This window comes from Lutjanus erythropterus, chromosome 15 (assembly GCF_056507025.1).
Source record: "Lutjanus erythropterus isolate fLutEry1 chromosome 15, fLutEry1.hap2, whole genome shotgun sequence".
NCBI classification, from domain to species: Eukaryota; Metazoa; Chordata; class Actinopteri; order Lutjaniformes; family Lutjanidae; genus Lutjanus; species Lutjanus erythropterus.
In genome coordinates, this window is record NC_139331.1 from 35,964,532 (window position 1) to 35,980,367 (window position 15,836).

The window sequence follows — 15,836 nt, forward strand, 5'->3', positions numbered from 1 at the left end:
TGCACATTCTCCACATAGACGCTATAAAATGATTCTGCTGCAGGAGACTTTTGCTGCACTCAGCATTTGAGCTGAATCTCGAGTTTTGACTGTGATGTAGTGCGTCCCACTGCAAAGACAATTTATTCTTCCATTAAACGCAGATAAAAGACAGAGATCTGGGAAGTTATTCCAAAATAAAATCATCTTGTTTTAATTCTAAGCTTGAGCAGAACACAACAGACAGTAACAGATTTATTCATTTATTTTTTAAATTCACCAAAAAGGTTCACCGGGGTTCTGACCTTTTGTAAATTGTTTGCAGAATTTGATTTCAAATTAGTTCTGCAGCTTTTTAAAAAAACGGAAAACCTAAACTGACTAATCTCTGGCTTGACGTTCGCTCCATTTCTGCTGAAGCACTTCACTTACTAACAGAGACATTTTAGGGATGTAGTCACGTAAATCCATCAGCATTAGCTGTCATTTTTTGGGTCTTTACATGGGACACACTTGAAACAAGCCCTTTGTTTTCATGTTTCCTTGCTAAGTGAAGAAATCAGCACTCCCCCTTTGTCTTACTTCACTTTCTCTTCTTAACCCCTGTGGCCCTGCAGTCCCACGCACGCCACCCAGGAACATCCAGGTGTACAACCCCACCCCCAACAGCCTGAACGTACGCTGGGAGCCCGCCACAGGCCAGGTTCAGCAGTACCGGGTGGCTTATTCTCCCCTGTCCGGCGGCAGACCTACAGAGTCGGTGAGTAACCTCCTACAGGCTGTTAAAACACAAACTGTCATTAGTGGCAGAATTTCCCTGCAGGGCAGGAAGAGGTGGTTTCCCCCCTGAGATCATCGTGTCTCTGCTCACAGAGGAGAAGGATTACAGCTACAAACATAAAGACAAAAACTCTGGCAGGTTGTTTTATGATTAAACAGTTATAAAAATCTGCTGGTGAGATCAGATGGTTAATTTTTTTTTATTGCAAATTAACCTGTTGCAAAGACTGCAGGTCACTTCTTGTTGGAGTGAAATGACTCAGAAATCATAAAAAAAAAACCTCCCAGGCGCTCTCTTTTAAAACAATTAAAATGCTTCTATTGTAACGGCATGGTCATGTCCTTGAGTACGTGTGCATACCTATCCAAAGAGGGCTGAAAAAAACTCTGGGTCCAGAAAGTTTGGGTCCTAATCAAACATTGTTTGATAAGAGAAATTACATTGGAAAAAAGACAAATTATCTCATCCGACAAGCAGTTTGTGTCTTTCTTTTCCTAAGATAAAGAAGATATCATGACAGATAGGGCTGTGACTAATGGATTATTTTCATTATTGACTTATCTATCAGTTATTTTTATATTTTTTCCTATTAATAGATTGTTTATTTAGTCTTTAAATGTCCCAGGGTGACACCTTCAGATTTTTTTTGTCTGACCAATAATCCCAAACCCAAAGATATTTAATTTTCAGTGATATAAAACAGGTAAATCCTCACACCTGAGAAGCTCTAAAGATGACTTTTTGATGAATCATTTCAGACATAATTGCTGATGAGAATCAAGTTTTAAAATCTTATTTTAGCAGAAGTGTAAACTTTAGTCACAGACTCAAGATATGAATCTGATGACTTTTTACTTGACAGATTAGAAAAAACAAACAAAGACTTGTGATTTCACTGGGCCTTTTGGCTTGAACTGACTTGATATTGTCCCCCAAGTTACAAAGTATGCAGAAAATCAACTCTTTGTTCTGGAATCAATCTGATAGCAGCTCATCTTTGTTACGTGAGCAGGAGGTAAAGGTGTGTTTGATATCTCAGGTTGTCACATTCAAATGTCAAAAATCTGTATTTGATTTGGTGAAGGGACTATGACTTGTTTAGGACATGAAATACAAAGTTTAGGACATGGACTTGATTTGCTAGTCTTGACATGCCTTTTGACTTGAGACTTGTTGGTATTGAGTTGGTCCTTTACATGAGACTTGAGGCTTTTTGATACTGATTTTGTTCTTGACTTGAGACTTCTTGGTCTTGACTTGGGGTTTGTAGGTCTTGAGTGCAATTTTTTTGGTCTTGGCTTTACAATTTTTGATGATTTTGGAATGTACTTGAAATTATGGGTCTTGACTTGGGACTTGACTTGACGATTCTTGACATTGTTTTGTATTTGGTTCTTGTTGGTTTTGACTTAGTACTTGATGTAGAACCTTTTGGTCCTGATGTGAGACCTGAGGTTTTGACTTGAGACTTTTGTTCTTGACTTGAGGCTTGTTGGTCTTAACTTAACTGCAGGTCTAGACTTGGGACTGTTTTTGTTCTGACATGAGACTAATAAGTCTTCAGACCTTTTGGGCTTGACTTGGTTTGTGACTTTTAGGCTGCTTGGTCTTGACTTCAGGTATTTTGTTCTTGCCTTATTTTTTGACGTAGGACTTGTTGGTCCTAACTTGGATTTGTAGTTCTTGAATTGGTGCTTGAATTCAGGTCTGTTTCTCTTGACTTTGTTCTTGACTTGAGAGTTTTTGGTCTTGAATTTGTTCTTGACTTGAGCCTTGAAAGTCTTGACTTGGTCCTTGATGTTTGAGGTTTTGGTCCTGACTTGAAGGTCTTTCTTTGGGGGTTTGTAGATCTTGACTTTGTTTTTGACTTGATCGAGCTTGACACTTTCTAAATCTGGCATGAGACTTTTCAGTCTTGACTTGAGACTTGTATGTCTTGGGACTTCTTTCGTCTTGACTTAGGTCTTGACTTGGGGTTTGTAGACTTTGCTTTTAATTTGTAACTTTAAGGTCTTGACCTGGTCCTTGAAAGAGGACTTCTTGATTCCTGACTTGAGACCCGTAGGTCTTGACTTAGGACTTTTTTGATCTCGACTTGAGCCTTTTTGGTCCTAATGTGAAACTTGTAGGTCTTGACTTGGTACTTGTTGGTTTTGGGATTTTTCTTGAGACTTGTAGCTCTTGATTTGGGCCTTGCCTTTTCCAGACATCTGGCTTTTCTTTATACACTGCACAGCTGTATATTGAGTGTGAACTACACAGCGTTACTAAACTCATCATCAGGTTGCATCTACTTTGGTCATCTGAGTGTTTAAATCGGCTTCATTCATCTCTTCCTCTGATTAAACCGGTGAAATCAATGCAGGGTTGCATCTTTCACCGGGTCAGTCTATTTCATGGAAACAACAGGTGGTCCGTTTTGGCCGTTGCTATTAGTTTCACTAAGTGTTCACATTGATGTTGCACAGATGTTTGAGCAGCACTTATAATGATGATGCTCTTTCATATGGAAATGATGACTTGTCAGCTTTTTGCATTTCTCCATCAGCACTGATTTCATGCACCAGTGCAAATGTCTGGATCACAGGGAGAGAAAAAGAAGCTTTAATTTCCCCAGAAAGAGTTTGAACTCTGTGACTCTGTGAAGTTTGGAAATATTGCACGACGGACACATCTGTGACTGAATTCGGGGCCATGAGGCTGTAATCTAATTGGGCTGTTTTGATGATTAAGATCTGCTTTGATGATGCTGTGAAGCTTACTGTGCTGTACAGTTTATTATCACCCGCAGTTACCTCACTAAGTGGTTTATTATCCCCTCTGGTCACCATTTCCTCTATCTATTTTCACTTCTGTTGTATTTCATTTTCATTAACTTTGATTATGTTTTGGTCTGAGAGGAAGTTGGTTTGGCAAAAACACAAAGACGACTCAAAGATCCACCAAGTCTTGATGACTAAATCATTATAATTATGCTCAAACTGGCCTCATTTTACATGACTGTTGTAATTCAGATCCAGAAACGTCTGTAAGCATATTAATCAACAGAGGAAATCTCAGAGAAAAATCTTGGTTGAGTTAAATTTAAGTAGGCAGAGCCAAAAGAAGAGATTTTAGAGTAAAAAGTCAAGAAAATAAACATTTAATGGCCAATTGTATATGGAAACTGTAAGATTACACCTAGGTATGTTAGATAAACATGTGATTCCCAAACTATGAGCAGTAATGTGCTGCTATAACAGCCTCCAGTCTTCAGGTTTCAGTCTTTCCATCAGATTTTGGAGCCTGGCTGCAGGAATTTGCTCCCATTCAGCCACCAGAGCATTAGTGAGGTCTGATGATGGGTGATAAGATAAAGTAAACTCGCAAAGGCTGTTAAACAAATGGCTAGAAGCAACACATGATGAGGAGAGATTGTGATCACCAGTGAGGGGTCAGCTGGTCAGCTAACCTTAGCATTGTTAGATAACATTTCTAGATGCCAGACTTCATAATACAAGCAGCCTGAGCTTTTAACTTGTCTTTTCCTGACCTGGTGACCTGGAAATGTCTGGTTAAAACAAAGCTTTGGTTAAGCAACAAAACTACTTGGCTAGGTTTAGGACAACGAGTTGATTTGGGTCCAGTTGAACTCAGTGTTAGAGTCCTGTGTTTTACCATCCATCCACCCCAGCCTCCTCCTTATACAGACAGTCTCACTCTTAATACTACATTTGTCTTTTGTTCCCATCATTATTGCCCCCTGCTGGTACTGCACCTTCATTACACGCTTGTGACTTTTTCGTCTTGACTTGGTTCTTGACTTGGGGTTTGTAGCTCTTGACTTTGCTTTTAATTTGTAACTTTGAGGTCTTGACTTCTAGGACTTCTTGGTCCTGACTTGAGACTCAGAGGCATTGACTTGGGACTTTTTTGGTCCTAATGTGAGATTTGTAGGTCTTGACTTGTCTTGACTGTGTTCTTTTCTTGACACTTGTTGGTTTTGACTTGAGACTTGTAGCTCTTGACTTGGGCCTTGCCTTTTTCAGACATCTGGATGTTCTTTTTACACTTTTTGTTCCTGTCATTATCACCCCCCTGTTGGTTCTGCACCGTCATTCACACATGCACTATTCACATCTTGGTGAGCCAAAATGTGACACATACACGGCATCCTCAAGAGGACTGGAGGTCTGGTTTACATTTACAGAATTTTTTCAAATGTATAATTTAGGAACAATACAATGGGCGAGAACAAAAGTCATCAGTGAGGATACTTCTTTTTGTCATGAGCTCTGACATTTTTAAAAAATGAGCAAGCTGGCAGGACAAGTGGTGCATTCGACCTTCACCTTGCAGAGAGTCAATATAAAATATTACATATGCTCCACACAGCCCCTGCCACCCTCCTCGAAATATCTGTGGGTGCAATCAACTGCTCAATACTGGAGTCACATAGCTCAAGAACTGACCTTTAATATGACAATAAGAAAGGATCCAGGGCTCTTCATCCTACCTCTAAAGAAGCAGCACTCTCTCATAATCACTACAAATTGTTGGGCAAATTTTGGCTTCTAAATGCATTCTGTTAAAATGGGTTAAAGATACCCCACCCATGGTAACACTCTGGTACAGAGAGATTTTCAGTGTTCTGCCTCATGAAAGGATAAGTGTGGTCTGCTGAGGGATAATGACCGCTCGTTTCTTAACATTTGGAGCCCCATCCTAGATTATTTATCATCTGAGCTCAAACATACTCTGTTGAAAGGCCAGTACTCTTCAGAGTGGAAGCAAATTATGCCTAGTGTCACATAAAACCTTCCCTAATATTTCTGAAATCACTTTTTACCACTTTAAATTGATGAAGGGACAATATACTTCATGCAAAGCTTTTTCCCCCCACTTATTTTTAATTTAATCATATTTTTACATACTCAAACACTGCTTGTCATCTTAGGTCAAACTGCCTTTTCTTCTCAAAATAATAAAAATTTGTTGGAGGAAAAAAACAAGCTGAAATTGGAGCTTTGAGAAATTTTGTACTTTGAAGTTGTGAATAACATATCAGTGGATCATTCAAGTCAACTCTTTAGCACAGAAATCACAGTTCCTCCTCGAAGTCCATAAATTACCCAGAAGAACTTGGACTCTTTGGCTCCAAACCTCAACCAGTGAGTTGGACTGCAACCCTCGAGAGCAGCTCTGCCTTCAGGAAATGACTGTATGACTCCGGTCTAACGTAATCCACTGTGTTTTAAAAGGACTCCAGCCAATCCATTAGCCTAACTGTTGAGTTGACTGGAGGGATTTGACCTCAGGCCAGCAGGCGTACGTGTGTGTGCTTCCAGTTGTGGGATCTCAACCACATCATCACTGAGGAACCTGTTTCATGGTCCCGTGTGCCAGAAGCGCCAGGGTCCAAAACCCTTTGAGATATTTGCTTTGACCAAAACAAAAAGCTCTAGATGGGGGTGGACTCGAGTTCAACCAGCAGATATATTTCCCATGATGTAACGGTTCGGACTTTCAGGGTCCATAGACCGGCGGAGGATAGATGCCGTGATAATCCCAGTGACAAGAGACGGTCTGCAGTCGTCCTTGTTGTTAGAAAACACGTCGAGCTGCATGTCTGAACCTGCTCGGAGTCGCTGACAGACCCCGGCGCTCTCCAGCCGCTTCCTCGCAGAAACTGTTTATCCGTCAGTCCACTTACTGAATGAATGATTTGTTTGGCGTTTAACCTCCCAGGACTTTGTTAGTGTTCGAGGGAAACTTTGGCAGCAGAGCGCTCGGGGAGATAACTGGATGTGAGATGAGCAGTGAGGTCATTATGTACATTATCACTGCCAGTTCTTTATGTTATGCACAATGAGGCTCATTTGAATAGGCTCGCCGCTGATGATGATGATATCTATATGTTTTCTGACCCGTTTGGTTTCCTCTCCATCAAGGTCCTGGTTCCAGGAAACATTAACAATGCCTTCTTGGACAACCTGATCCCGGACACTCCCTACTCGGTCACCGTCTCTGCTCTGTACGCCGACGGAGAGGGATTGCCAGTCAAGGACAACGGCAAAACACGTAAGTACAACAACAATCTCACATGCTGACAGTGTATACATACAGCGTATACAATCAAATGACTGACTCATGCTGATCAGTGTTTACATCTGCAGTGAGTCATGTGCATGAACGCGTAAGATCTCGCTGGCTGAACTGCAAGAGGTGATTATCTCAACAAGCAGGAGGGTCATCAGTGTGAACATAAGTTTCTCGACATAAATGTTGACATATCATGAGTGACACTTCAAAACTATGATTTACATCTGAAGGTTAATCCAAAAAAAAACTCCAATTACTACACTGAACAAAGAGGACAGGAAAAACTGGCTTTATAAAACTGCAAAATAGTCATTGATAAATAAATATGAAGATTTATCAGGTATGTCAACATGAACGCCAAGATCGTTGCACCAACATCATGATTTGGTCAGTAACCTGGATGTGTGGTTAATATGGAGATACTGGGATGTAAAGTCCATTCAAGCCTTTCAGGAAAAAGAGGAAGGAGTTTACACAAAGTCTTCTCTTGAACACGGTAAACGCAGCTCCACTTGAAGGCAGCAGATACTCAGGATCAGTCACAAAAAATTCACTTCCATTGTTTACTTTCAGTATTTCCAACATGGCTGACCTCTCTGCGCTGCAGGAATGAGTCCTTAAATTCAAGAATGAGTTGGCATATTTGTACCTCCAGTTCTCTCGTTTCAAAGTTTTTCATGTTTTGCTCTTCAACATAAAATACATCAGTAAATATAAATTGAATTAGGAAGTTTTTACTGGTCTTATAAAAGGTGTTTGTTAACAAGTGGCTGAATAAAACTGCAATCAGAGGTTGTTTGTTGACATTAAATGTCATCACACTGAACACCAGTCATGTGACCGTTTATAACCAGGAGATTTATACTTCTGGTGACTACATTTATGCTTAAAAAGTCACAAAATTAGTGTTCATTTGTAATAAGTATCTAATTATCTTGCTTAAAAAACATGTCAGTATCATATTGTTTTGTTTTTGAATTTTCTGCTCTATCCCCTTTAAAAAAAACTTCAGGGTTGACCTAAACAATACATCATCACTGCAGAACTTTATGATCCATGATACTTTTTTACATTAGCTTAATTCCTCTACTATTACTAACTTGATTTATAAAGCACGTCAAGCAAAGATGACGCTCAGACTTTTCAAAATCTGTGTTACAAAGTGTTTCGCAAGTGCAGCAAAATAAAACGGGCAGGTTGTAAAATCATCATGTTTTAAAAGAAAAAAGATAAAATAATTTGTATATATAAAAACCATACAGTGTAGAAGGCAAGAATAGGAAAATTAAACCACTTAAAAAAATAAAAACAGTTCAAACTCAGGTCATACCAGGAAATGAAAGAATGAGTATAAATAGGTAATAAAAATATCAGTAATAAATTGGCAACAGAAAACAGACAAACAAAACAACCAGAAACAATTGGCTCATAATACAATAAAATAAAATAAAGATAACTGGCAGAGTTTCCCGAAATTAAAAACCATGTTAAAAAAAAAGTCTTTCATTTCTTCTGAAGTGATAAACTGGTTCTATCAGACGTTCTCAGCCCAATAATTATCTACTTTGTGCTCATAAAACTGGACTTACATCCAGGTAACTTCTGTTTCTGGACTGTTAAAGGAAAACCATGTGTTTGCTCTGGAGACTCTGAAGTCAAAACCAGTCAAAGACTCGTGAAAACTCTTTGACGTTTCCAGACTGACTGACGTTGAGGTACTGTGTGTTGTTGCACGAGGTAATCCAGTGTGCTTCTGCTGCAGTGCCGCGCACCGGTCCCAGGAACATGCGTGTGTTTGATGCCACCACCAGCACCCTGACCATCGGCTGGGACCACGCGGAGGGTCCCGTGAGGCAGTACAGGATCGCCTACGCTCCCATGACCGGAGACCCCATCACCGAGTTTGTAAGTTCACCACAAAAACAATATCAAGGCTCATTTGCACCAATCACAGGGGTCTGTGCAGCCAAAAGAGCTGTCCAACCTTTAAAGAGAAAACCTTAGAAACAGACATGAAGAAAATCCACATCATTTCATTCACTTGACCCTTTTAGTTTAAGCAATAATGAGAAATTAATTTCAGGGTATGAGGTTTTTTGTTTTGGATAAATATTTTGGATAAACTCTTGACACACTGTCGCCGATCACCCTTCGCTGTGACGTTCCAGACAAACTATGCGGTGAAGTCACATCTCAGGATTCCCTTGGCTCGTCCAGGTTATAAATCACCGATTAGTGAGACTAATTACAGGCTCGGTTAAACAAACACTATAATTTGGGCCGTAATAACGTTATTAATAGTCCTAAATAATGAGTTGGAGCAGCGGTGGAGGGCGGAGACGGCCCAGCTGCGCTCCCTCCTCCTCTTGTTAGCGAAGCACCTGTTCTGTATGAGTCAGCTAACTGCAGCGGAGGGACGGCGATGAAAGGATTCCTCCGGACTGGGACTGACGGGGGAACGTAGAACCGTTTAGAAACGCACGCAATTATAACAATTTAGCATCTGTGACCAATGGAGAGGGTTTGTGTTTGTACGCAGCTTCCAAAAGCCAACTGAACCGTAATTTTCTGCTTCAAGACTCCAGCAAAATGATTCTTTCCTGTTTATTAGAGATTACTCTGCTGAAGCAGTGGAAACCAGTTCAACATGTCAGAATACCATCAGCATGTTTCAGCATTTCTCATCTCCACCAGTGTGGCGAATTAATCTGAAGTACTCTAAGATATTGAAAATTGGAGGGCTAAAAACTCATAACAACTTATATTTGTTTAAATTTAAATTAATATTAAACTGTCCAAAAAAGAATATGATCAAGTCAAAGGCAAAATCAAATTTTGGTGGGTTACACTTGAAAGTTCAGCTAATTATTTTCTCTTTATCTTCATTGTAAAATGTATTTAAATACTGAAAAATAAGGATCGAGGTGACCATAAGTTGCTGCACAGCAGAAAGTCTGGAGGAAAGCTGTGAAAAAGACACACATCTCCAGGCCCAGCGGGTTGAGTGCCGGATCACAAAGATACCTGAACGGAGAAGGAAAAAATCCACACACCAAAAAAAGCTCCTGTTCAAGACATTTATTAGTGTGACGTTTCAAGCTCCAGGCTTTTTTTCAGACTGCTGTTGAGTCTGAGGAAAAGCCTGGAGCTCAAAATGTCACACTAATAAATGTCTTGAACAGGAGCTTTTTTTGGTGTGTGGATGTTTTCCTTCTCTAAAATCTCAAATCCCCCAATTTGTCAAAACCAAGAGCTGTCGAAACATGCTTATATTAATTGATTTGTGTACAAAAACAAAAATCAAATTGCAAAAGAGACGTGACGTGAATGTCAGTACCATCACTGGTGTCAGTGAGTGGATTTGTGTGTGAATGTTAGTGGAAAAAGAAACAAACAGAACACATGGAGTCCCTCCAAGGCCTTGTTCAGACTGTCAGCCAAATTCACTTTTTAGCATATCCAAATTGTACCCAGATTGATTTTTATAAAGTTTGGAAAAGTGTAATTTTTCAAGACTTTCAAGCCACATTTGGAGGTCGTTTGAAATTAATTTCCAATCAGATTTCTGCAGAGCCGTCTCGGGCTGAGCGCTGTAACTTCTAAAATCAGATTTCAAAGCGTGAGAGTGACAGAGGTGCATCAGAGCGGCTGAGCGAAATCCACGTTGCTACAAGCTGAACTGCACGGAGGACCACACAGAGGTTGTCTGGTGTGATGGAGGAGTTCTGCAACATGACTTTAATCTCATCCTTCTGCATTTAAAAAGCTGCTGCGTCACCAGTGTACATCATTACTGCAGCAACCCATGCTGATAGGTTGGCGATGTCGGAACACACATCCAATCTGATCAATTGCAAATAACAGTGTGGACGGTCTGTCTTGTCTGTAAATTATGAATCTGCAAGAGAGAAAACAACGAGGCACAGCAAAACAGATCAGAGGGCATCACAAAGTTTTTTTTGTTTGTTTTCTTATGTGTAAAAAAGCTGACTCTGTGGTGTTGTGATCCTCAGACTGTGGTTCCTGGAAACAGAAACAATGCCATGCTGCAGAATCTGCTCCCCGACACGCCGTACAACATCACCGTAGAGGCCATCTACGCCGAGGGCCCCGGAGGGTCCCTCAACGGCAACGGACGCACAGGTGAGTCAGCCGCAGACGAACACAGATTCCGGTTCTTAAACAGCGACAAAAGAAGCTCTGCACTCTCTCGCTGGGTCACACACAGACAGTAGTATCACACCATGTCTGCACAGGTGGTGCAGTGACAGCAGCTTCAGCTCTGTCAGTCTCTACACAAGCTGCTCTCAGTAACAGGACTGTGTGTCGGTTCTTTGTGTTTTGGCAGTGCTCCAAGCAACTTACTATCACTGTACACTTGTACAGTATAATCTGTACTGAGTTTTCACTGCTGGAGAACTTGATAACGTGTCGAAGTTTCAGATTTCAGCTTCAACAGCAACACAATGATGGATCCATGTTGTGTTCTGTAGTTTGGCAGCAAACAGGGTTCAAGAAATCAGATTTATTAGTTGCATTCACTGGGAAAAAAAAAAAAAAAAAAGCTATATGACCTCTTAGTTTTTTAAAGGAATAATCCACAGAAAAATCCATCAATTTCAACAGCAGCTCAAGTCACTGCTAAACAATAAGTCACAAAACATCAATACCATCAGTTCCTATCATTGGTATGCTACAGACGATCGTCACTTTTCTAGTAGATAACAAATACACAACTTCCAGCAGATCTTTAGAGCTATTAGGGGGTGATTATCCAACACATACGGGGTGTATTTTGTTCATTGTTTCAAAGCTCAAACTTGCAGGATGTAAAAACTTTATATCTAAAAGACAGATTCTGAATTCAGTTTTTCCTCAAAGAACACTGATAGTTTTATTACAACATGTAAAAGTCCAAACTGAAAAAAGTTTCCCTCCAGTCTGCTTTACAACATTTTCAATAAGGATAAAAGTAATAATAAAGTATCAGGATCTTGCTGGAGTCATTCCTGCTGCAGGGATTGAACCTGTGAACTTTGTGTCGCAGCTCGCTCCCACTGAGCTGCTCGCTGCTGATACAACAGTGTGAGTTAAACTCGCCAACGGCTCGCAGCTCCACGGAGAGAACAGTGAAAATAAATACAGTGGACATACGTTACTCACCAGTGCCAACATGTTCAGACCACTGGGAGCTCACAGGAGCCGGAGCACTTTACTGGTGAGCAGGAACATTAGTTATACAAACAATAGAGACTCGAAGAGAAGTGTGTGTGTGTGTTCGGCACTTGCAGGAGTCAGTCCAAGTCAGACCCGAATCTAAACACGTGTATGACATATAATGAATCTCATAAACAGATGTGAGGAAATGAATCAGCTGTGAATCACAGCAGAATGTTTAGAGTTCAGTTTTTATGTTTGACTTTTGAAAAAGCAAAAGAATCTGAGAAAGCTGAGAAATGTCACTTATTTTAAGGAGACAATTCATCAAAAAGACATTTTTTTCTCTTCCCTGTGGTGCCATTTATCCGTCTCAGTAGTTGCGGTGTGAGTTTCAGAGTTTTGGAGATGTCTGTCTTCTCTTCAATATAATGGAACAAGATGGTACAAAAATATTTGTGCAAAAACTCCACAGCAGCGACTCTTTCCAGGAATGATGATGTGGTTCCTCATGATAACCCACAGACCTTGTTGTGAGCAGTTTCATGTAGGAACGACTTCCTTTCTATCAAACTACAACTGCATCACCGTGCAGAAGCAACCATGCATCTAGTCATGGACGAGAGGCTCGTGACGGTGCAGAATGTAAACATTAATGGGCTGTAAACGTTGACACCGCTGAGCTAGTTATCACGTCGAAAGGGTTGATGGGTGCCGTTTGGTAGAAAAAAAAAAAATAGAAAAATAGCACAAGACAAGACAGATGTCAGCTCAGTTCAGTTTTTCTCCTTCCTGCTGTGTCAAAACACTGTAGGTTAACTTAAAAAATGTGCAATATTATTGATTACAAATTTAAATGATGCCACATTATAAATATTTGATATTTTGGTGATGTTGATGTGGGTTTTATATAATAAAACTCCACGATATCACTTCATTTCAAAAGTAATACAGGGAATAAAACAAACAATTCTGCTATCAAGCTTTACAATTCCAATATTTTATGACACAACATCAGAAACAGATGCAGATTCTCCAATTTAAACTTGTTTTATGGTAAATAGTTTTATTTCTGAGAAGTAGAACTCATAAAACTGCAGCCGTGTTGTTTCCACGGGCTGCTGGGACGGATTACTGTTGTTGTTGTTGTTATTGTTGTTGACACGTGTCTCCTCTCTGTTCCAGTCGGCCTGTTGAGTCCCAGGAACCTCCGAGTCTCAGATGAGTGGTACACCAGGTTCAGAGCGGCCTGGGATCCCGTCCCAGCTCCTGTGCAGGGATACAGACTGATCTACAGTCCTGCAGGTGGGATGATGTGTCACTTTACACAGTTTATGAACACTGGTCTTTAAGCACTTTGTGGCTGATTACCATTTAAATTTCTTTTGAGTTGGGATTGTTTCATCGCTCATTTTGTGAAGAATTAGCGTTTGAATGATTGGATGTTGAACTTGGCTCCTGCTGTGAGTCACAATCCTTCCCAGATCTCTGCACTCTCTCTGCAAACTCTCTTTGATGTTTGTGTTCTGACTGAGAGATGTGTGTTTTGTTTGGTTACACACTGACAAGAATTACAGTAATTACCCATGATTCAGTCCTCACTTTCTCCGTCTTCATTCATCTTTGTGCCGTTGTGTTCCAGGCTCAACAGGAACACCCATAGATTTCTTCGTGGGCGACGTGACCTCCTACACTCTGCACAACCTGCAGCCTGGAACCACCTACGACCTGAAGGTGGTGGCTCAGTACACCGGCGGCATGAGTTCACCGCTTATTGGCGAGGGAACAACACGTACGTACAGAGACTCAGTGAAATGACAAATATGTTTTTTTTTCCAAATCACATGATGTTTCAGTGATTTATTGAAATATGAATCCATGTCCTCTGCAGTTTACCTGAACGTGACCAACATTGAGACCTACAACGTCGACCACGACAAGTTCTGCATCAAATGGGTTCCTCACAGAGCAGCGACATCATACCGCATCAAACTCAACCCTGCGGACCGTAAGTCTGCTCCACTTTCACTTTTGTACAGTTTTAGGTTTTATAATCTGTTTCTGTCACAGTTTCAGCCATTGGTTGGTTTTACTTCCATATGATGCCAATCAAAAGACGCTTTAAATTGATTTGGTTCCTGTAATCCATTAATCCGTCACAGTAAGCAAACAAATCTGCATTCATTTTTTTTTAAAAACAGAAATCATTACTCAATAGACAGATCAGTTTTCTTTCCAAGCAAGTCTTCACATTGACATAATGAATATTGGTGCAGAACAGTAAACATGAAGAAAATAGTAAAGTAAAAGACAAGTTCTCCAAAAGTCAACAAACATAAATATATGATGCAAACATTTACAGTAAAAATATATGAAATATATCTGCTTTAAAATGAAAAGAGGAATGTCCAGAAGTTCACAGTATCAAATTTCAAGGATGTGTGCAGTGTACATACACTAAAATCCAAAAGATTTTCAGTTTGGGACAATGATTGTTTAGTCTGAGTTAGTTGAAAGTACAGTTTGGGACAGTTGCAGGTCTGGAAAACAGTGAGTATCGAGCCCCGTTGTCCTTTAATTCCACTTTGAGTAGAGAAACTGAGCAGCCACAACAAAATTTAAATCCTCATTAAAATTTCTTGTACAACATTTCGTCAGCTGTCCGTACTGATACTCCCACCTACTGCAGATGCACCTGATGACGGTAGCGTGGTCCTCTGCAGCACTCAGATCCTGATCAGAGGTGACTTGTTTGAGGTGATGCATGTGGTAATGTGACTCCCAGCAGATGTTTGTAGGCATATCTTCAGATGAGGTCATCTCTGAGGCCGTGGATCCTCTGCAGATCCTTCACAGAGCGCGTTGGGATCGTGTCTAGACTATTTTCTCCTCTCAGAGACTGTTTGTCTTTAGACCTCTTTCTTGTGATTATTACTCGCAGCAGGATGCAAGCTTTGGCCGGCATTGAAAGCATCCGACCACCAAGTTTTTAATTGTGTCTCTGTCTGCAAGGATTACATCCTTTTCAATTACTGCGGGGTCTTTGAATCCCATCTGGTTCATATTCGCGCACGGACATGGGTTAGCAGTTAAAGAGCCGGAGAAACCAGGAAGGGAGCATCCATATTTGAGTATCTATATGGTAGTCATTAGCTATTCGAGAGTCTACGACGGGCTGCCAGAACAAATATGGGTCTGCTATCGTGAGACAGATGGTGGGTTAACCACCACCAGAGGATAAGAAATCCTCCGTCCCAGTGACAGGCAGCAGACGGTGCAGTCAAGTCAACAAATCAGTCAACTGTTTGTTCTCAAATGGAAATGCAAACAGCGGTCGGAGACGGTGGTGAGATGAGTAAGTGGAAAGACTGCGAGTGAGGTCTTCTCCACTCCACGCTCTAAAAGCCATGGAAACACTGGTTAGAAGAAGATCGTGTGCTGCCAGTTTTTTAGGCTCTGAATTATCTAATATCCAGCTGAAACGTCTCAGGGATTATACTTTGTCAACATCACTCACTGTATCTCCCATCTTGATAAATGATGGCCACCGTTTTGGAGTCGATCGGACCGAGAGGCACGCCGTGTTTTTCCCAGAGCGATTTATACTAAGTGACTTCGATCATAACTTGTTGATATTACAGAGCTCATTCTGAACGTGTTGCATCACCGGAGCTGCTGCTGGATTCTGTCAGTTGACAGCGAATGATTAAATCCCCCCAAAGTCTGGAGTTGTTGAAAAGTAGCGATCATCATCTGTGGCAGCTGTCTCTGCAATAAACAGGCTTTGTTTGTTTGTGCTCGCGAGAACGCACAGTGTAAATAGGAAACCTTATTGCCA

The 15,836-nt window shown here is 40.7% G+C and overlaps 1 protein-coding gene across 1 annotated transcript in view; it reads left to right on the forward strand.

Moving 5' to 3' along the window:
• col12a1b (collagen, type XII, alpha 1b) overlaps positions 1–15,836 on the forward strand; it is a 193,266-nt gene that overhangs the window by 118,086 nt on the left and 59,344 nt on the right. Inside the window, exons 46-52 of the mRNA XM_084737671.1 lie at positions 597–739; positions 6,691–6,820; positions 8,604–8,746; positions 10,855–10,984; positions 13,184–13,303; positions 13,641–13,790; positions 13,890–14,006. Of these exons, the coding sequence (XP_084593797.1) occupies positions 597–739; positions 6,691–6,820; positions 8,604–8,746; positions 10,855–10,984; positions 13,184–13,303; positions 13,641–13,790; positions 13,890–14,006 (933 nt within the window). The remainder of the gene's footprint in view (positions 1–596; positions 740–6,690; positions 6,821–8,603; positions 8,747–10,854; positions 10,985–13,183; positions 13,304–13,640; positions 13,791–13,889; positions 14,007–15,836) is intronic.